Genomic DNA, 23,276 nt, shown 5'->3' with positions numbered 1-23,276 from the left:
CGCCCTGCTTCCTGATTGGTTTTGGAGTCCCAGTTTTCTCTTTCTTCCTCTCTTGTCCTCTGCCTTTGTAATATGACATTTTTCTGTAGTGCTAAGCCTTGATTCCTTTTTCTTTATCATTTGTGTTTCTCCTAGCAGACTCTTTAAGAACCTGTGTTTGCTCTAGCTTTCTTGTTCTTTTTCTCTCACATAAGATGGAGCGTGCAAAAAGGGGCTACTCCTTCATTTTGAGGCCCAGAATGACAGTATAAGTAAAACAAAGTTCTAGCCAATCTACAGGTATTAATATATCATGTGAAAGAGAAAGAAACAATGTCTGTAAGTCACTTAAATTAGGGGACTCATTTGTTACTTGGTATAGCCCAACCAAAGCTGATAAATACAAAGCTACCCATCAAGAAAAAAAAAAGTGGATGCATGCACACATATATGCATATACAATAAGCATAAGCAGTAGGATTTAAATAGAGGTGACATTTAAGTCAGGAGCAGGCTGAAAGAAGCAACTTATTTAGCTTTGGAAGTATTGGATGACAAGAAAAGGTTAAGAAACTCCCAAGTATTTGCAGATGGATGCTTGGCAAATACAAGTCCTGACAGGAGGTAGACCAGCTGAAGAGAGTGAGAGTTTATCATGGATACAGATTTATTTTAATTAAAATCAGATTCCCAAACAAGGTTCTTGTAAAGGGGATTTGTCATGGGGATGATAAGAGTCTAATAAAAATAACTCGGCATGAAATTGCTAGTTTCCAAGAGGAAGAAGTAAATGGGAATTTGTGAATATGAATAGTCTTCCAAGTGTCTTATCTAAAACCTAGAGGACCTGATTCCTGAGAAGATAACATTTATATGGGAAATAGTGTAATCCTAAGGGACATAGGATATCTTAGCAATTCAGTCCAGGAATTACAGAACCAAGTAATTGCTTGACTAGGTGGGACTGATGCCTACAGCTGTATCTTTTGGAATCGTGCTTTTCTTTACCCTTGTTAATTAAATATTTTTGAAAATTGGAAAAATACAGTGATCTTCAGATAACGATATAATAAACATTTTTGAATGTTAACTGAATACTGTTATTGTCATATTCGCTTTGACCATCTGATATTAAAAAATGATAGCCAGGCATGGTGGCGCATGCTTGTAATCCCAGCATTCGGGAAGCTGAACCCTGAGAATCGCAGTTCGTGGACAGCCTCAGCTACTTAGTGAGGCCCTTTTCAACTCAGTGAGACCCTGTTTCAAAATAAAGAAAAAAAATTAGGGCAGGGGGGGTGTGGCTCAGAGGTTGAATGCCCCTGGATTCCATCCCCAGACCGGCAAAAAAAATTAGATAGATAGATAGATAGATAGATAGATAGATAGATAGATAGATAGATGGATGGATGGATGCCGAGTTTGGTGGCGCATGCTTATAATCTCAGTACTTGGGAGGCTGAGACAGGAGGATTGCAGGTTCGCAGCCAGCCTCAGCTACTTAGTGAGACCCTGTTTCAAAATAAAACATAGGGCTGGGAATGTAGCTCAGAGGTAGAATGCCCTGGGTTTGATCCCTAGTTTCAAAATAAATTATATATTTGACTTCCGTATATTAAAAAAGTTATAGATGAAGTTGAATATTCCTATAATTTTTCTTCTCACCTGTTCCCTTTGCCCTTCCTCCTGATATCCCTTTTCTCTAATCAAAATCTTAGATCTGGTATATGTCAATCGAGCTCATATTTTACACTTATTTTCCCTAAATTCATATTTCATACTTTTAATTCCATAAAATGTATGTTGTTAGTGTTTTTAACTGTTTAATGAGTAGTGTAATTTTGCAGTACCTCTTGGTAGTTTTCTTTTTTTCACAGAGCAGTATGCTTTTGTGATCTGTGTTTACAGACATGAACCTGGCTCGTTTCTTTCATGCACAGTGTGCCATTTTTACTACATTTGTCCTTCTCTATTACATCTAGGTATTTCTTATTAGTGACCATTTAGCTTTATTCATGCATTTATTTAACAAATTTTTGGTGAGTATATGGAACTGGAGATCAAACCCAGGGGCATTCTACCTTTGAACTCTACCCCCAGCCCAGTTTTATTATTTTATTATTATTTATTATTTATTTATTTCGCAGGTCTGGAATGGAAACCAGGGGATTTGACCTCTGAGCTATACCCCCTGCCCTATTTTTTATTCTTTATTTTGAAACCGGGTCTTACTAAGTTGCTGAGGCTGGTCTAGAACCCCTGATCCTCCTGTCTCAGCTTCCTGAGTACTGGAATGACAGGCTTGCCCCACCATGCCTGGCTTATTATTTTACAAAATAAGCACTTACTATGTCCTAGTTTTATGGTTTGTATTTAAACCACCCCCCCTAAAAAAAAAAGGCAGCTCATGTGTTAAGCAGTGGAGCCAGTTCAGAGGCGGGGCATGTCGGGAGGAGGTAGGTCTGGCAGTGGCCTTGGGGACTGATGTGTCCCAGGCCCCTTCCCCCTTCTCTCTCTTCTTTTGAGAGGTCTCCCTCTGCCATGCGCCCTGCTGCTGGCTCTGTGGTTTCTGCCTTAGAGCAGCCCTGTGTCCTGAAAACTCTGAAACCATGAACTCCAATAATCCTTCCTCCTCTACATTATTCTCGTCATGGGAGAGCTGAATAAAACACCCCGGTATTATGTTGAGTGTTCACATTATATCAGTGAATAAATTAGACAAAGATATTTGTCACCATAGCACTTGAAAAAAATATGAGGCATGATTTATAAGCCAAATGTAAACTATATTAGAAAGTGATTGTGATATGGGAAAAGATTAAGGAGAATTGGGACTGGGATTGAGGGAAAGGCATTGCTGTTTCAAACAGTGTGTTTTGGACAAGCCCCGTTTCTGAAATATTTGAGCAGAGTTAAGGTGAAGGTGGGTACCTGGGAAAAGAGAATTCCACTAGACTAAAAGAGCCAAGGGGAGCCAGGTGAAGTGGCGCATGCCTGTAATTCCAGTACTTAAAGGCTGAGATTGGAGGATTGCAGGCTCAAGGCCAGCCTCAGCAATTTAGTGAGTGAGACCCTGTTAAAATAAAAACCAAAAAAGACTGAGGGTGTGGCTCAGAGGTAGAATGCCCCTGGCCTCGATCCCTAGCACTCACCCCCTCCTCACAAAGCCCAGGCAGAGTCTCCTCCAAAGTAAGAGCGTACCTGTGTATTCAGGGAGCCGGAGGCTGAGTGCGGAAAGACTGCCAAGGAGGAGATGGGGAGGAGGATTTGGGTCACGGAGGTAACAGACTGTTGTGAGCAAGGGCCATCAGGCCTGGTCTAGCAGTTCACCACAGGGCTCTCCCTCTCACTGGGGGAATGAGGGGCGGTGGATATCAGCATTGCGAATGTGTCTTTTGAGCTAGGAGTGGAAGACAGAAAATTTTAGAGGAATTCACATCTAATGGGCTGTGTTGTCTCTGAAAGTAGAAGACAGAACTGCTGAAAACAAACAGGGCAAGAAATAGACGCACTCGAGTTTCTGGGTTTGTTAGAAAAAGAAGAGAAGATTTTCTGAAGTGTAGTTAGAGAAGTTCATGTTTCATGGATATTTTTGTGATTAAAAGAGGGCAAGTAGCCTGGCGTGGTGGCGCACGCTTGTAATCCCTGCGCTTGGGAGGCAGAGACAGGAGGATCGCGTAGGCTCGAAGACAGCTGCGCTGGCTTAAGAGACCCTGTTTCCAAACAAAAAGTATATAAAAAAAAATAGGTCTGGGAGTGTAGACTGGAGGTAGAAGGGCATCCAGGAACCCCAGTACCACCAAAAAAAAAAAAAGAGGGCAAGTAGTACATAAACTATACTCTTGGGGAAACTGAAATTCTTAGCACAACCAAATGTTCCACCTACTTGATAATAGGTATTTTAAAATTTTTCAAAAAATATTCAAATAAGTTAACTACATTTGGAGGAGAATTCTATGGATTAAAACCAATGGCTTTAGCCAGGCGTGGTGGCGCACGCTTGTAATTCCCGCGCTTGGGAGGCTGAGACAGGAGGATCGCACAGATTCAAAGCCAGCCTCAGCTACTTAGTGAGGCTCTCAGCAACTTAGTGAGACCCTGTTTCCAAATAAAGTATAAAATAGGTCTGGGAGTGTAGCCCGGAGGTAGAAAGCCTCTGGGTTCCACCCCAGTACCACCAAAAAAAAAAAAAAAAGGAAAGGCATTCAACCACTGAACTATACCCTCAGTTCTTTTCATCGTCATCATCGTCGTCATCATTTGAGACAAGATCTTAATAAATCACTGAGGCTGGCCTCCAACCTAACCTACGGTCCTCCCACCTCAGCCTCCCAAGTACTGAGAGATTACAAAAGTGTGTCAAACCACACCTGGCCAAGTAAACTGTATTTTTAGTTTTCTTTGATCCACAAGGATTTTTGACAGGATCCTAAAGTGTAAGACATAAAAAAAAAAGACGTGGGTAAACTAGACTACATTAAAGTTAAGAATCTCTCTATGTTACACATTACCACTTAAAGTGTGAAAAGGCGAGTCTTAACCTGGACAACCATTGGTGGGAGGGGGGGGAAGGGAAAGCGGGGGTGGGGGGAGAGGGCACCAAATATAGTTTAAATGTATACCATTTGTGTTCAATAAAAAAATTTTGTTTAAAAAAAAATTGTTTATTAAAAAAATAAAAAATAAAAGGAAGTCTTGCTCACCAAAAAAAAAAAAAAAAGAAAAAAGAAAAGGTGAGTCTAGGGAGGGGAGGGGGAGAAGATATTTGCAAACACCACCACCCCACCACCCCACCACCCCCTCCAAATGTGATGGAATGCAAAATATGCAAAAGACTCCTGTAAGGTGATCCAGAGGCAGGTAACACGATGAAAATTAGACAAAAATAGAAGTGATTCAGACAGGATGAGATAACCAAACAATAAATGAATTTGTCAAGAAATACTCAACTTCATTGGCCATCAAAGAAATGCAAATTATACACCTTAAATGCAAATTAGAGCTACACTATGATATCACTACAAATTTACAGAACAGTTTAAGTGCAGAATCTAACAAGACCAGAGGTGGTAAGGATGTGAGTGAGTGGAACTCTCACAGACTTGTCAACTTGTTTCTGGGTGGTTAAATAGCCCAGTTTGCCGGGCCGTGGTGGCGCACGCTTGTAATCCCCGCGCTTGGGAGGCGGAGACAGAAGGATCGCGCAGGTTCGAAGCCAGCCGCGCACGCTGGCTTAGGAGACCCTGTTTCCAAATAAAAATGTGAAAATAGGTCTGGGAGTGTAGCCCCGAGGTAGAAGGGCTTCCAGGAACCCCAGTACCACCAAAAAATATATAAATAAGTAAAAAAATAAAATAAATAGCCCAGTTTATTGTACCATAACTTTGTTTTTCTGTGAGTAAAACATCTTACTGTTCATTTGTTTGTATCATTACAACATAAGAAAATAATTTATCTAGATACCTACTATTTTTGCTTATTTTTGAGCATACAATTATTTTTAAATTTATTGTTGAAGATTATTACAAAAAAAAATCACCAGCTACATATCCAGCCAGCAAGTCACTTTCAAAATCCATACAACTGTTATAATAACCTCACATTTTATATAGAAATTTCACTGCGCAGTAGTTAATCAGGAAAGTTAAATCCAGTGACTGTAGGCTGGAGAGTAGCTTTCAAATCTGCAGCAGATGCCAGGAGAATTCTATTTGACTTACAAAGCTGTAGAAACACAAGAAAACACCAGTTCAGTTTCTATTAACTGGCAAACAAATAAGAACAAAATGCCCTTCCGTCTCAAATAACTAGGTTTTAGATGACAGATTTTCAATATAATAAAATAAAGACACACAAAATAAAGATAAAGCGCTGAAAACACTTCTCTTTTTCATATATATGTTGAATAATCTTGTAGAAGATACTGCTACAAGTGACAGGGTTCCAAGAAAATCTTCTGGCACAGTGTCCTAAGAAGTCACTGGCCACAGCAGTAGAAGCATTAGTCTTACTTCCAAAATCTGTAAAATCCTAATGCCGTCACCAGGCAAGTAAACATTGAGGCTGCAAGATACTGAACTATCTCAAGTTTATTAGACTCCATCAGCGTTTTTAAGGAAGCAATTTCAGTGTCAATTTTATTGCTGGTCTTGAAATAACACTTTTGAGTATCCTTTTTGGTAAATTCTGTGATTGTTTTGATAAGTTGCTTTTCTTGATGTGTAAACGTATCTGTTCTTTTTTTAGGTTGATGTCCAGTTTATCATCTGCTCTGATCCTCCTGGTTTCAATTATCCGTTGTTGTTTAACTTGTTCTAATTTAATTTTCATTTTTTTATTCTCTGCTTTTATATTTGCAGATTCACTTTTCTCTAGGATGACCATGTTTTTCCTGATAGAATCTAAATGAGCCATTAGCTGTCAAACTGTTATTTTCTGTAATGCTAATACTTGGGAGGCTGAGACAGGAGGAGAACAGGTTTGAGGACAACCTCAGCATGTAGTAAGATTCTTTGCAAGTAGTGAGCTCCTGTTGAGCTTGAGTGACCACCTCCATATAAATAGTATCCAGGCTGATACTTGCTAAAGTGGCTAATGCTGAGAAAATCGTTTCTGCTTGTTGTCAAATCCATGCGTTTCCAAGTCTTGAACCAATACATAAATATCAAAAGTTAATTTTCTTTGCTCTGAAGGATTTGTGTCCTCCTATTATATCCTTCTTCGGTTGTAGTGGTCAGGAAAGAAAGCAGGAGCTTGGAGAGCCTTCTGGGCCCGGTTCCTAGAACGAAGTATTGACTGGGTACCATGGTGCCTGCCTGTAATCCCAGTACTCGGGAGGCTGAGATAGGAGAAGCACAGGTTTGAGGCCAGCTCAGAAACTTAGTGAGACTCTCGACGGCCTAGTGAGACCTTATTATCAAACAAAAAGTAAAAAGGTCTGGGGGTCAGCTTCAAGATAGAAGGCCCCTGGACTCAATAACCAGTGAAAGGAAGAGAGAGGAAAAAAAGAAAGACCATAAGTCTAGCCTAAGCGGCTTAGCAAGGCCCTCAGCAACTTAGTGAGAACTTGTTTCAAGATTAAAATAAATAAATAAAATGTTTAAAAAGAGCTGGGGATGTAGCTCAGAGATAGAGTATCCCTGTGTTCAATTTCGAGTACCACCAAAAAAAGATGAATTATGAAAAATTAGTTGCTTTTGACCTTTTACCCACTTTTTCTGTATGAGAATAATTTGAATTAGTTTGACGCTCTTTGTTTTGGAAGATCTCTGCAGAATGTTAAGTTAAGCTTGTCCCATATGTCCAAATAGAAAACTACTCAGAAAAGAATGTGTGTACGCTCCTAGAGACAGAGCGGGCGCTTCTTGCATTTCACCAAAGCTCCGCATCTCAAGCAGAGATGAAGGGAAGGAGTCAGCTCATCTCTCTCCACATGCCCATGGTTATTTTCTGTTTTCATTCCTTTTCCCCAGTTTAGGAAAGAGGAAGAGAAACTGCCTCATACTCCTTCATGCCGAAGCCCAGCTCTTGTCGTATTAGTTCTAGTGGGAATGCGTTTTGCCCGATGATTGGAAGCAACTCTAATCCTCTTGCTTACATCCCGGATTACTGTTTTCGTCTGATGGCTGTTTGTTTATAGCAGCAGTTAGCAATTTCCTTGGGCAGCACTGTCAAAGTCACTGCCTTCAACGAAACCCAAATGCCTCTTGGAAGAAAGATGACAGATCGGGCCTAGCAACTTGCAAAACTTTAAAAGTGATTCCTTTTCAAACACGTAAAAAGACAACTCATCTCTATAACTCAAGAGGAAAAAAAATGGGAAACTATCTTACACCAGATGGTGATTCCTTGCTAGTAAAATACTCCACAGCCCCATTCCTTTATGATCCTTTTTCAAAACCCACAGAGAACACATTTGGGGCCACTTTGCAGAGTTGGCAGCCGTCTCTGCTTTTTAAGGAAATCATATGGACACAAAAAACCCAGCGTTGCTGAATGGCCCGGAATCCCCGGGGCCCAGAGCGACATACATATGACTTAAGCTCCCGGGCATCGAGGGGAGCAGCTTGGGCCCAGGAGTCTTCCCACTTTTGGCCAGGTTTAGCTACTTGATTAAATTTGATTTCAACAAAAACAAATTGAGCAAAGTTTTTATTTTCTTATTGACTAGAAGAGGAGGAAAAGCTGGAAAGTATAAAAATACCTGTTGGAATGATGGAATGGCCAAGGGGTTTCTAAATTTCAGATTACTCTAGATCTAATGAATTCAATCTTTAACTGTATCGCTTTCTCTCCTATATATGTGTAAAATATTATGGCTGCTTTTGTATACTTAACAGTTCTTTGGTGAGGTCTTGGAACGTGTGTGTGTGTGTGTGTGTGTGTGTGTGTGTTATGTATATGTATGTGGTCCTGGGAGCTAAGTCTGAGGGCATTCTACCTCTTAACTACACTCCCAGCTCTTTTTTTTTATTGTTATTATTTTGTTTTGAAACAGTCTGGCTAAGTTGCTGAGGCTGGTTTAGAACCCACATTTCTCCTTTCTCAGCCTCCCAAGTACTGGATTATGGACCACCACGTCTAACTTGAATATGTTTTCTTAATAAACTCAACTTTGCAAACCTCCAGACATGATCCTGGTCATCCCATTGTTAGGACTGTAGTGGAAAGAACTTAAACAGGAAACCAATTTTTTTTTTTTTTTTTTCAGTACTAGGGATGGAACCCAGGGGCATTCTACCGCTGAGCTACACCTTCAGCCCTATTTTTTTATTCTTTATTTTGAAACAAGTTCTCACTAAGTTGCAAAAGGCTGAGACTGCAAACCTAATCCTCATGACTCAGCCTCCCAAGTACTGGAATTACAAGCCTGCGCCACCACACCCTGCTAGGAAACAAGCATTTTTTATCAATTACTTTTGGTAATTTTTCTTCACCTAAGATTCTGTGCATCATGAAGCACAACTCAGATCCCTTCACCTGTCCTTTTAATAACCTTGACATGAGCCCTTTTCTCCATTGAAGATAGAACCTGCTGTTTGCTGAGTTTTGCTTCCATGCAAGAAAACATTGGCTACCTTTGTTAATGCTCTCTTTGATTTCTTTAGGTGTCTGAACATGCACAATTAAATTGGATCCTTACCTGCATGGTCACAATGCCTCGATTACAACATTTACACCAGTGGAAGGTAAGTGCCCGTGATCTGATTAAGAAGCAGAAGGGAATGCCATCGGCCCTTTCTGTTTGTCATTGTGTGAGACTCTCAAAGTTCTGAGTCGCCTCTACCCCCCACCCCCGGGGTCTGCCCACTACCCTCTGGAACTGAAGTAGAAAGTGACAAGGTTCCTTCTGACTTAAAAATTCTATTAATTGCTGGGTTGGTTGGTTGGTTGGTTTTGGTACTAGAGATTGAACCCCCGAGATACTCTACCTCCAAGTCCTTTTTATTTTAATCTTGAAACAAAGTGTAGCTGAGTTCCTGAGGTTGACCTTGAACCTGCAATTCTCCTGTCTCAGTCTTCCAATTACTGTGATTACAGGTGTGTACCACTGTACCTGGCATAATTGCTGGTTTTTTATCTGTGTTTGGGTAGACTTAGTAATGATTTTGAACCTACCATGTTAAAATTAACATATTATAATCACAATCTCTGAATTCCTGGCTCCTGAAGTTATATCACATCCCCACTGGAATCAACTGGCAATTCAGAATAATTTTTTTTATTATGGTGGGGAGAAGAGATAGCATATTTTATTTAACTTTTTTTTTTTTTTTTGGCAGTCTGAGGATTGAGCCCAGGAGCATTCCACCTCTGAGCTATACCCCCAGCCTTATTTTTTATTCTTTATTTTGAAACAGGATCTTACTAAGTTGTGGAGTCCTCAATAAGTAGCTGAGGCTGTCGCAAACCTGCGATTCTCCTGTCTCAGCTTTCCTAGTACTGGAATTACAAGTGTGCACCACCACGCTCAGCTCTTATTTAACATTTAAACAAATTGGTTTTTCAAACCCACAGAAAAATTAAGGCTGTACTTTTTTCTAAGAAGTTTGACTAAGAAGATAAATTGGATAATTCAGAGTACTTTTCTTCCATTAATTTTTACAATTGGATAACATGAGAGTGGGCAGCCAGCCCCTGAATATGTCAATACCCATTTCACTTTCAACCTTTTTTTGAGTGCATTTTGGAGCCACTGGTTTTCTCAAAAGTTGGTCCTCAGAAACCTCAGTATATGCTGCAGAGAGAAGATGGCTATGAAGTGACCCTGCCTGAATGCTATGGTCAGATGTTTGTGCCCCCCAAAAAATCATGATACAACCTAACCCCCAGAACTGGGGCCTCTGAGAGATCAGGTTGTGAGGTGGAGCCATGTGAATGGGACTAATGCTTTTATAAAGGAGGTCCCAGGGAGCCGAATGCACACACCTATAATCCCAGTACTTGGAAGGCTGAGGCGAACCAACCAACCAGCCACCCAACTGCCTAGCTTGGTTTGATTGGGACAGTGGGGACAGAACCGTGGTGTGAAGGGTGAGGTTCTGGTTGCTGAGATCAGGATTATTTAGAGGGTTAATGAGGAGCACATATGGGAGATATAATAGGTGCTCCATAAATATTAATGTTCTTCACATCTCTTCATTTCCCTTGTAATTCCAAGGTCCAGTAGACCAATATGAAAAAAATTATAAATCAGGCTTGGTGGCACATACCTTGTAATCCCAGTACTTGTACTTGGGAGGCTGAGATAGGAGGATCAGAGGTCCAGGGACAGCCTCAGAAATTTAACAAAACCCTCAACAATTTAGCAAGACCCTATTTCAAAATAAAAAAAGAAAAAATTAGAAAGGGCTGAGTTTATAGCCTAGAGGTAGAACACCTCTGAGTTTGAGCTCAAGTGCCAAAAGGAATAAAAAAATTATAAATCTGATGCAGTAGCGACTTTTAAAAATGAGTTCTTTGCTCACTTCCTAGATAAACAGTCGTCATTATACCCAGCAACAATCATGAACTGGCCTTGCTCATGGACATTATAGAAAGGGGGTGTGAACTAACCCACATTAATTTATAGAGATTTGATTTCACGATAATTACTGACCATATGTGTGAAATTGGGAGTTTGTCTGATTTAGAACCTGGAAAACTCCTTTGTCTTTACTTTAACGAAATGAGCATGAAATAGTGACAGAACAGGACCCATCCCAGGGGAAAGGGGCTGTGGTGCAGCTCAGTGACCGAACGTGTGCTTAGCATAAGCCAAGCCCTGTGTTCCAGCCAACACCAAAAACAAACAAACAAACAAAATAGAGGACAGCAGTAAGATAGAGTCACCTATTTCTTTCCAAGCCTGGATCTTGAAGACAGCCCCGCCAGAAGATGGCTGGGGTTGCTGATACAGTGTTATTACAGGTGGCTTCAGGTCACACTTTGCATGCTTTAAAATTTTCTTAATTGAGCAACATAATTAGATTCAAGTCAGATTTCTTTCTTCCCCTCCTCTTTTCTTTCCCCACAGGCAAAGACCGCCAAGCATAAACAGGATGGGACAATGGGTCTGCTCACATACCCCGTACTCCAGGCAGCCGACATTCTGTCCTACAAGTAAGAAAGAGGCACCTCTGACCTCCCACATGCTTGCCACGGCAAGAGACCATTTCAGCCCATCCAATGAAGGCTCAGTTCATGTGGAAGGAGCACAGAAAGGATCAGACCCAGGAATCTCCTTATAACTGGTCCCCAGTTATAGGTACTAAATTATGGAGGTTATAATTCAATGAGAAACTAATAATATTAAGAGCTGCCGGGCATGGTGACGCACGCTTGTAATCCCTGTGCTTGGAAGGCGGAGACAGGAGGATCGTGCAGGTTTGAAGCCAGCCGTGCTGGCTTAAGAGACCCTGTTTCCAAATAAAAATATATATAAAAAAAATAGGTCTGGGAGTGTAGCCCGGAGGTAGAAGGGCTTCCAGGGACCCCAGTACCACCAATAATAATAATTGATGATGATGATGATGATAATAACAATAATAATAATAATAATAATAATAATAATAATAATATTAATATTAAGAGCTAACATTTAGCCAGGTGTGGCGCTGCATGCCTGTAATCTCAGCACTTGGGAGGCTGACAGGCTGATCATAGGTTTGAGGCCAGCCCTCAACAACTTAGCGAGACCCTGTTTGAAAATAAATAAAATAGCTGAGGGGGTAGCTCAGAGGTAAAATACCCCTGGGTTCAGTCTCAGTACAAATTAATAACCACCATCGTAGTAGTAGTAACAGAATGGTTCTAATACTGTACTGCAGCAGAAGCCATGTGAATGTAGAGTCTTTCTCTGAATACCTTATATTACTGTCCCGGCTCTTCTTGCGACAGTGTGGATGGCATAGTGCTCGCGTGACAACAGGAAGGAGGTGACTGACCACTCACACATGGTGGCTGTACCTTTTGCAATTTGAGGTGTGAGTAAAACTAACACAGATTTTTCTTTTCCTTCCTGGTAATTTCTTACCTAGATTTGTTCTTCCTGTAGGTCTTAGCAACCTTGGCATATGGTGTTTTTTCCTTTCCTTAATTTGAGAGTGCCCACCTTTGCACTAAAGAAAGCACTTCACAGCACTCGGTGGCGTGTCTGAATAGCCAGCGTCTAGCTGTCCTTGGGCTCGGGGCATTGTGAAGGAGGATTTGGGTTAGTTGAGCACAAGCACGAGCTCCCTGACACCATAAGAGTTCATCTGACTACCGCAGTGCTCTGCAGTGATGAGGGCTGGTTGCATTTATAACATAGATGGGCTGGAGAAAAGGAGCCCACCTCCCGAGCAGGATGGATAGGTGCAGGGCGTCCATCATGCCGCTTACAACAGCATGTACATTAAACCCATGAATTGCTCATTTCTAGAATTTTTCATTTAATATTTTTGGGTCTCATTTGACCCCAGATAACTGCAACCACAGAAATTGAAACTACGGACAATGGGAAACTACTATATATTTTAATCAGATGCCCAAAATACAATTTGCAGGATTATAAAATGCTACAGTTTGAGCCAGGGGTGGTGGCACATGCCTGTAATTCCAGTACTTGAGAGACTGAAACAGGTGGGTCACAGGTTCAAGGACAGCCTCAGCAAGCAGTGAGACTCTTAACCTAATGAGACCCTGTTTCAAAAATAAAATAAGGCTGGGGGTGAGCTCAGAGGTAAAATGCCCCTGGGTTCAACCCCCCGGTACCACCAAAAAAAAAAAAAAAACTACATTTCTTTTCTCTATAAAGTAGATTAATGGGACACACCTCAGAGGAGTTATTAAGCAAATTATGTGTGAAATGATATCACCCGGTATAAGTGCAATACAAAAATTTTAAGATACAAGAGGAACTTTTAAAAAGGCTGACACTGGCCAAAAGAAATCTCTTAAGAGCTTAAACCTGTTTTATGTGCTACCTTTTTTAGAGCTTAGCTTCAGGTTGTAACTGTCCTTTTATCTTGCACAAAAGGATAAGTATTTCAGACATGGCAGGTAAACCTTAAGAGTTTTCCAACAGCTTCTGTCTGTCTCACTCCCTTCAACATCAGCAGGATTCTCATATAAAAATATCAATGCTTCCAAGCTTCCAAGGATAGGCATTTCTTTTATAGCCTGTGAACCTCTGGCCCACTCCCAGTAGCAAAGAAATTCCCATACTGTAAATATCACTGCGTTAGCTCTTATTTGATAGTTAGAACATGTGCCAAGGAGGGCAAAAGATGCCTTACTTCTTCCTACCTCCAGAAGGGGGGTTAACAGTGACAGGATTCTTATCTATTTACATCAGCATCCTGGTTTTTTAGGTAGTTTGTTCAAACAAACAGGTAAAAGTGTTTTCCCATACAACTAGGTAATTATTAGCCGTGCATGGTGGCACATACTTGTAATCCCAGCGCTTGGGAGGCTGAGACAGGAGGATCACACAGGTTTGAAGCCAGCCTCAGCTACTTAGTGAGGCTCCCAGCAATTTGGTGAGACCCTCTTTCCAAATAAAATATAAAATAGGTCTGGGAGTGTAGGGCAGAGGTAGAAAGCTCCTGAGTTCTACCCCCAGTACCACACACACAAAATAAAAACTATGTAATTATCTGTACTCAAGATGGTGGTCTCCTACTTTAGCCTAGAAATTGTGTGCCAGATATAATGCCGTAGTTAGATCTTTGACATGGGTGAATATCTGCATGGTCCTTTTCTTAAGAGACATTTTCCTCCTGTCTGGTCTCAGGCTGGACTACCTGCACCCTTGGGGGTATTCTTTATTTGTTTTTGTTTTGTTTCAAATATTTCTGGATTTTAGAAAAGGTCATACCCAGCATGTCTATGAATGTTTGTATTATAAATATAAGATAGGTAGGTTTATAGATTGGAAGGTTGGATAAAATATTTGTGTAATTTTTTTCTACTGGCAAATCTGTATGGCCTCTTCATAAAATGTCATTGCAGGTCAAGTATAGATTTAATGTTTGCTTTTGTAAAAATCAGTATTAGAATGAGTGGCATGGTGGGCCCAAGAAGAAACACAAGAGGAATGGAAAAGGAGCCTTCCAGATAGGTTTATAAAAGATTTCTATAATTGTTTTGGCAGACCTTTGACGGTAAGAATCCAGGAATGGAGACCTAAAGACATTTTTAGCTTGATAAATAGCAGACATTTGAGAAAGACAAAATACTCAAAAATAGCAAATGTTCGTGATTTTTATTTTACATCTGCATTATTTATCTGAACACCTAATTTCAAATAGCTAACTATATATTAATTCAATTTTTTTCTCTTTGTGTGTGTATATGTTTCTCTCTTCCTCCCTCCCTTTCTTTTCTCTCTCTCTCTCTCTCTCTCTCTCTCTCTCTCTCTCACTCTCTCCCTCACACACACACATACACATGCAGACTTACACATAGGCATACACATATAAAATTTTTACTTTTTTCAACAAGTGTTTGTTAAGTATCTATAATCCACAGAAAGGCATGATGCTTGCCCTTGGAGAAAGAGAAGGAAGGATTAATGTGTGTTGTGCATTGTTTTCCAGGCATCAGAATAGCTACTACACATACGTTATCTTTTCAAAATCATACCGTAAGCTGGGTGTGGTGGGGCACACTTGTAATCCCCGCATTTGGGAAGCTGAGACAGGAGGATCACGCAGGTTCGAAGCCAGCCTCAGCTGGCTTAAGAGACCCTGTCTCCAAATAAAATATAAAATAGGTCTGGGAGTGTAGTAGCCCAGAGTTAGAAGGCCCCTGGGTTCCATCCCCAGTACCACCAAAAAAAAAAAAAAAAAAAAAAAAAAAAAAATCATACCGTACTTCCGTAAGATAGGTAGGTGATATTATCCTCAGTTTACAGGTAAAGATATTAACTTCCAGGGAAGTAATGTTAAGTGTATTCAAAAAGAGAGGAGAGCAATGACATAGGCCAGTCAGGTTACCTTTCTCAACAATTATCAGAAAAAGATGAGAAAATAGCAAAAGCTGAAATGACCTAGAAAAACGAGGAAGCAGAGCCCTTAAGAAACTTAGAGAAGGCTCAGTGTAGAGCATTTTCCTGGCATGCACAAAGCCCTGGGTTCTATTCCTGAGTACTGGAGAGAGGAAGGAGAGGAGGAGAAAGAGAGAGACAGAGAGAGAGAGAGAGAGAGAGAGAGAGAGAGAGAGAGAGAGGAAACCAAATTGTGTCATTTGGTTTTCTATTGTCGTGATAAATGCCAATACCTGAGATAAATCACCTTGAAGAAGGAAAGGTTTATTTTGGTTCGTCATTTCAGAGGCTTCAGTACACGATCTCTTGATGGAATCACCAGAGTCCCAACATGTCTTTCAGAGGCACTTCCCAAGGACTTCTTTTCCTTCCAGTAGGCCCCACCTCCTAAAGGGACCATCACTGCACAATGACAACAAGCCCTGGCTGTTAGGGAACGTTTAAGATCCAGACCATAGCACAAACCATACCAGAACCAAAGAGCACCAGACTCTAGTAAAATGCTTGGTCTGAAACTTCAGTCTGGTACGGTCAGAGAAGAGATGAGTCCTTGTACTGCCAGAGACCAGACTCCTGCCATTGAAAGTAACCTTTTTGAGAACTGGTCTTAGAAGTTCAGTGTTCCTAAACTGTTTGGGACACTTCTGGTTCTTAAACTGTTTCGTTTGATGTGAGGCCAGCCTGTCCTGGGTTTTTTATGAGAACCTGAAACTGCTGCCCAAACCACCTTTCTGCAGTTTGCTAATACCCACATATTCACCTTCAGCAGCCTGGGCAGTCACCTCTTCTCATTCTTCTATTTCCTAGCCACTGGACAAGTGCTGCACTAAACCAAAGCTCTCCTGGAAGGCAATCTGAAATATGTAGTGTCCAGGCACTAGCCCCTAAAAACTGGGAGGCAGCCCAGAAGGGAGAGAATTGTGCCAAGACCCTCCTGTCTCAGCCTCCCAAATACTGGCGTCACAGGCGTGTGCCACCATGCCCAGCAAGTTAATAGGACTTACACTTTTAAAACAAAACTAATTAAAATACAGAGAACAAATTTTAGAAGGAGAAGAGTGGCCAGAGCAATCTATTCAGGGGCTGTTTTGCTGGTCTATTTGGACCGTGGATGGTGCCAGTGAAAATCAAGAGAAGTGACCAAATGTAAGAGGTTTTGAGGAGCCAAACAGATGGGACCCTGTGGTGGGTTGGGTGTGCATGCCAGTGAGCTGTTAGGGATGACCACACATTTCCTATGCAACTGGATTAAAGGTGTGGCCATGCACTGAGATGGGAACACTAAAGGAGGGCTTACCAGAAGAATTTAGAGTTTCGTTCGATACCTCTCCTCCTGGAAAGGTAAAAACTCTATTCTGTCTCTGAGTACCTGGCACCAGGCCGCTCACACTGTGGGTCTCCAGTAAATAATCGCTGAATTAGAGAGTCATTGTAGCGTATCTAGCAAGCAGCCCAAGGTGGAGATCGGTCCTTTACCACAGCAAAGGCAGCAGCACTGAAAATTCACAGCCATGGCCAAGGCGGGGCCGGGGTAGGGGAATAATCACTGTGAGCAGTGATTATTCTTCTGGCCATTAATTCTGCCAGAGGGGTGGGGTGGATCCCAAGGAAACGTAGATACAATAAGGAACCAGGCAAAAGAAAAATGATTTAGTCACCAAAGAAGAAGATCAGACGCATTATTATGTGACAGAAGTTATAACAATCAAAATTATGAAAGACTTGTGTTTTATGTTGTGTCTAAGAAAGCCTAGGCAGGATAAGAGAGAGGAGGCGGGGGAGAAGAAAATGGAGAAAAAGAGTGGGCGTATTAATATGGATATCATTATGTCGGGTATAAATTTTAAAAGAACAGCACTAAATTATTTGAAGTGAAAGAAAGACGATGAGGAAAGAGGTTAAAAACGTGGAGAGAATCAGCCCCACAAGAGAGCAGAATCAAAGACAGGCTGAATTAATGTGAAGTGTAAACTCAGTGGATGAGAAGGAAAGGCCAGGATAAATTATAGGAGGTTGAGAGGGGCAGCTGGGGGGGCAGAAACCAACGCACAAGAGGCAGATGCAGAAGCCACGCGGCAGGACGGGGCCAGGTGAAAAAAATTAAAATTTTTCTAATCCTTTTTTTAAAAAATCAAAACCTCACAGAATCTTAAGAAAAGAGGCAAGGATCCGACACCAGGCAAGACGCATGCAGCGTCATTATGAAAACTAAATGTGTTTTCTGTTTAGTTTGGTTGCTTGGTGAATCTGGAACCATTTTCCCATGTGGAAATATTCATTTTGATGTGCTTAATGTGTATTGATTATGGTAATTGTTTTTTTCGGTGTTAGTTGCAGTCCATTGTGATTTCCTATGGGCTACTGTAATTGCTTTTTAAATCCACTCTGTTGGCTAATTTGGTTTGGGGGAGTCAAAGTGACCTGGGCATGTCAGCCTCGCTGTAATTACCAGCAGGAGTCTCAAAGTCCAGTCAAAGAAAAGAATTTTACAAAGGTGGGGTGTGTCCGTGAACACCTCAGAGAGGAGCACGGTGCAGCCCTGTGTTGAGTCCTTGCCATTCTCTGAGCCAGTGGCCTGCTGCTCCCAGCGGTGTGGAGGAGAATGTGGACATGGCCCCCAAATCATTTTGTAGAATTTCCCATTCATTTTCCAACCTTAGCAAAACACAGATTACCTCCTGATTCATGGCTTTCACCCCTGCATTGTACCATTCCATTCATTGTTCTTTCCCTTAAATTAAAAGGATTCTCATGAATTCCCTTAATAAGGTGTTCATATTTTGGAGTCACCTGATCTGATATGTGAGCTGTCGGTTTCAAGTATGTTTGTACCTACCGGTATCAGGATTGCTGCCCAGGGCTGTGACCATCTCAGGAATTAGGCACTGAATTCTGCATTGATATTTGTGTTTGTAATAGAAGCCAGCCATCAAAAAGGGAAACGATCTTATTTGGAAAATGGCACAGAGCACCCCACATCAAGGTGCTCTTCTTTTTTTTTTTTTACCGTTTTGTCTTTCATGTCAGGTACTAATGAATATATATTAAGAGCTAGTGTTTTGAGCTTTTACTATCGAGCACCATGCTTGTAAACCCTTGAAACAGTCTCATGTGGTAAGTACTGTTAAGCTCCCCATTTACAGAGGAGACAGAAGCCTAGAAGGGATAAGAAACGTGCCTGGGGTGGGATACTAAACCTGCTTGATCAAGAAACTCTTGCCTTGCTGTAATTATGCACACCTGTACTTGAGAGGCTGAGACAGGAAGATCACAGGTTCGAGGCCAGCCTCAGCAACTTAGCAAGACCCTCAACAACTAATGAGATCCTGTTTTCAAAATAAAAACAAAATAGGGCTGGGAGTGTAGCTCAGTGGTAGAAATATCTTTGGGTTCAAAGGAAGAAAGGAAGGGAGGGAGGGAGAGAGGGAAAGAAACCAAAGCACTATCACTACCAGTGTTAAAAATATAAACTCACCAGCCAAGATATGAAATACTTAAAATCACCTGTCTCTCTTCACAGTAACACTTCAGCACAGTGTTCCCTGCTGAGTCTTCTGTATAATGGTTAGTGGTTAATTCTTGCCTTATTTGATCAACATAATCATAATAATCTCACCCTGAAAACTTGATATATGAAGTGAAAATCCTCACAAACAAAATCTCTGTACTCCGATGTTTTTTTACATCTTATTTAAATTTTTTTACATGAAGGTCATAATCATATTTATTAATGTGTATTAATATAAATAAATATGTATGTATATAAATTGTACCATAAACATTGAAGTATAGAGAATTTTGACTAAGGAAATAACTGTTTTCTAATTAACCAAAATCTTGTCGTGAGATTATAAAAGAGAAAATACTCAACATCTGTTATCTCTACATTATATTCAGTAAGTAAAAGGAAGAACCTAAGAATGTGTTTTTTATCTTTTTAATACTTTCATTGGCGCATTATAGTCTCACATAATGCAGTTCACAGTGATGTTACATGCACGCAGTGCATCTTTACTTTTTTTTTTTTTTTTGGTGGTACTGGGGTTCCTGGAAGCCCTTCTACCTCCGGGCTACACTTCCAGACCTATTTTTACATTTTTTTATTTGGAAACAGGGTCTCCTAAGCCAGCGCGTGGGTCTGGCTTCGAACCTGCGGGATCCTCCTGTCTCTGCCTCCCAAGCGCGGGGATTACAAGCGTGCGCCACCACGCCCGGCCGCATCTTTACTTTTAATAAAATAGATAAAATTCAAGCAGGCCTCCTTTGTTTCTTTCCTCAGACCCAGTTCCCTCCCCTCTGCCCCTAATCATGAATATGGTGAAATGTTTCTAATATTTTTTTTACTTATTTACTCCAGATCTAGGCCTCTAGAAACAATATTTAATATTTGTACACATACTTTTACAATTTACATAAATGTCTGTGTGCCTGACATGTTTTCTGCAACTTTTCTCCCATCGTTCCACATGTCTTTGAGCTCCAGCTATTCTGTACTTATGAAAGTTGCTCATTTAGGGTTCCCTCCAGCATGTTAATTGTCCTGTGGTTGTGATGGACTTGGAAATGAAGGAGCATATTGCAAAAGGGTCCCGGTTTACCCCTGTGTAAAGAGAAGGGAAAGGTCTTTGCCAGAAAGCTTTCTGCCATATCTGCTATAGAGACAGGCTGGGGTGTCTTTCAAGTGTGAGCTGCGGCACTAAGGTAAAAGGCATGTGGTCCAGGCTGGGTTAATCCGTGCTGACTGGGTGAGGGGACTAGGAGTGGTTTTAAAATACAATTCTGCGTAGAGCACATGCTATCGAAGACGCCATGCCTCTCCCTCCCAGCGAGGTCCTTCGTGCGGGTGTTGATGGCTGATTCCCTCTGCTGTGGAAGAAACAGAATGAGAAGAGACAAACATCCCTTCAGTGTTTTTCTGATACACGGACGAGCACTTGAGTTTCCACGTTCCCTCTGTAGTGGGTGAACATGTGTTGAGCACCAACAGTGAAGTCAGCTCGGGAAAGGCAGCTGCTGGCGATATCGTTTCCGCCTGCCAAGGGGCCGTGCTGAGCCTCTCTGTCTTTTATTAAAGGTCCACACACGTTCCTGTCGGGGAGGATCAAGTCCAGCACATGGAACTGGTTCAGGATCTAGCACAAGGCTTCAACAAAAAGTATGGGGAGTTCTTCCCAGTGCCCAAGTCCATTCTAAGTAAGTAACGCACTGTTGAATCGGGTAGCTGTTTTGACTGGATAATAGCCAGAGGCTGGGAATTTTCTTGGGACTGAGCTTGGCTTTCCTGTGGACAGGCTTCAGGATCTGTGTCTAGAATCCTCATCATTTCCTATCATACACTGGATTGTTGAAAGAGATAAAAGTCTTTGAAAAGTATGGGAGAAACTACAAATAATCTTAATTTATAAGGTATTTTATAATTTTCTATTGATATAGTACTTACTATCTAATATATAATATATTAATAAGTTTTATTTGGTAGAACAGATATCTTTCTGTATTTATGGGTAAGAAAACCAAGGCTTGGGAAGGCTCAGTCTGCATCCAAGTCGTGTGTCTAGCTGCTGAGCCCTACGCTGAGCTCTTCCCCTTCCACACCAGTGTACCCGGCCATCCTGAACACTCACAAGAGTAAGACCACTGCATACTACTCAGTCATAACCTTCATCAAACAAGAAGGAATCGTAACCTTCACACTTTCTTCTTAAGTGATTTCAAAGAGGTAATGTGTAGTCCACCCACTGGCTCTGAAAGGTCAGCCTCAGCCTTCAGTGCTATTCTGGTCTGGAACTTTCCTTACAAAAGATGCCATCATAAATCTCTATCAATCAGCATTTTGATAGTGTTATATACTCCCAGCAGGAGCAGGGCCATGGAACCTCCACACCGTCCATCTTTATTAATCTGACAGCCTTGCCAAGAAGTATAATATATGCCTGGTATCAACTTAGAAACAAAAGTCAGATATAAATTTCTAAGTTATTCCAACAGTTCATGCAAATAAATTCAGGAAATCCCGTGCATTGAAATCAACTTTTCTTTTTAGCCATAAATAAGATTTTAATGTTTTGACCTATTATTATTTTACCTGTTTCAATTTTATGTGCCTTTATAATGGCCATAAAATAGGCAATTATTAATAACACTGGTTTATGAAGCATAGCTTAACATCTTGATTCTATCAGAACAATAAGCAAGTCTTTTTTCTTGTGTGTGTGTATGCGAGTGTGTGTGTGTGTGTGTGTGTGTGTGTGTGTGTGTGTGTGTGTGTGATAATCCTGGGTGAAGAAAGGAAGGATTGCCACAGATGGTTGAATTTGGTTAAAAGAAAGGGTAGTGGTTATGGGCAAGGGATGATTATTAATAGAGAACAGCATAAAGGAAAGAGGAATCGGAAAGAAGTAATATTATTTTAAAAGGTTTGCACAAAAGCAGTATGATTGACATAAGTTATTTGTGAAGAGTATACTTTTGCCGGGGAGCTGCTGCTAAGGAATGAACCTAGGGCACTCTACTTCTAAACTTCCATGCCAGGCTTCAGTCATCTTTAATGCACAGATCCACATAAAATATATAATCTGCTTGGTGTGATGGCACATGCCTGTAATCCCAGTATTTGAGAGACCTAAACAGGAGGATCACAGGTTTGAGACTAGCCCCAAGCAACTTAATGGGATCCTATTTCGCAATAAAAAATAAAAAGAGCTGCGGTGTACCTCAGAGGTAGAATGCCCCTGGCTCAATCCCTAGTACCAAAAAAAGAAAAAAAGAAAAAAGCCTGAACATACCTCAAAATTGCATAATTGGGTTGATCTTCAATTTCATGTGTATGTAAATTTCTTGAATCTTTCAGCAATGTCTGCTATTTATATAACAGAATAAAATTATAATCATTTGACAGTCCTGATATTTTCAGGATCTAGACAGTGACATTGGTGATTTGTTTTGCTTTTGTTTTTGTCTGTGTTGGTGTTTTTACTTAGCATCGATGAAGAAGGTAAAATCCCTCCGTGACCCTTCTGCTAAAATGTCCAAATCAGACCCTGACAAACTGGCCACTGTCCGAATAACAGACAGCCCGGAGGAGATCGTGCTGAAGTTCCGCAAGGCGGTGACGGACTTCACCTCCGAGGTCACCTACGACCCCGCGGGCCGCGCTGGCGTCTCCAACATGGTGGCGATCCACGCGGCAGTGACCGGGCTGGCAGTGCAGGAGGTGGTGCGCCGCAGCGCGGGGCTCGACACCGCCCGCTACAAGCTCGTGGTGGCTGATGCTGTCATCCAGAAATTTGCGCCCATTAAGAGTGAGATTGAAAAACTGAAGGCGGACAAGGCACATTTAGAGAAAGTATTACGACTTGGGTCAGCCAAAGCCAAAGAATTAGCATATCCTGTGTTCCAGGAGGTGAAGAAACTGGTGGGGATTCTATAGAAAGTGTCAGATGGTCATAGCAGGCTTTTGTGCCTTGCAGTTTGGGCACTCCAATAAAAGCAGATGCCCTTCAAATATATATATATATATAGTTTGGGGACATTTAACTTGGTATAGCTGATGACTCCCTTCATTTGATCAATGATGATGCTTCAGAACCTCATTCAAATAAATCAATGCTTTAAATCCCATCAACAAAATATTGTTATCAGAATCAAACAAAACATTAAAGAAGGCATAGCTGTCACAATTCTTGAACTGAAGATATCCATACAAATATGACTGAGGTGAGCAGTAACCTGGGAGATGGGATATGCTGTGTGCTTTGTCTGTAATATTCACTGTAATAGATGTTCACTC

At 41.2% G+C, this 23,276-nt stretch overlaps 1 protein-coding gene and 1 pseudogene across 4 annotated transcripts in view; one reads left to right on the top strand and one right to left on the bottom strand.

Annotated features, from left to right (window-relative positions):
• Nucleotides 1-22,916, top strand: part of WARS2 (tryptophanyl tRNA synthetase 2, mitochondrial) — a gene marked incomplete at both ends in the record, with an annotated part of 81,360 nt that extends 58,444 nt beyond the window's left edge. For all 3 annotated transcript variants that reach the window (XM_080690999.1, XM_080690998.1, XM_080690997.1), the window contains 4 exons: nt 9,087-9,167; nt 11,495-11,580; nt 20,562-20,680; nt 22,468-22,916. In XM_080690999.1, coding sequence (XP_080547125.1) covers nt 9,087-9,167; nt 11,495-11,580; nt 20,562-20,680; nt 22,468-22,916 — 735 coding nt within the window. The remainder of the gene's footprint in view (nt 1-9,086; nt 9,168-11,494; nt 11,581-20,561; nt 20,681-22,467) is intronic.
• Nucleotides 5,987-6,393, bottom strand: LOC308261418 (coiled-coil domain-containing protein 90B, mitochondrial-like; annotated as a pseudogene). The gene has a single exon. The product of its transcript is annotated as a coiled-coil domain-containing protein 90B, mitochondrial-like (transcript).
• Nucleotides 22,917-23,276: the final 360 nt, after the last annotated feature.

The sequence above is a fragment of the Muscardinus avellanarius genome (assembly GCF_963383645.1).
Source record: "Muscardinus avellanarius genome assembly, chromosome: 3".
Classification (NCBI taxonomy): Eukaryota; Metazoa; Chordata; class Mammalia; order Rodentia; family Gliridae; genus Muscardinus; species Muscardinus avellanarius.
This window is presented reverse-complemented; position numbering and strand designations above follow the sequence as displayed.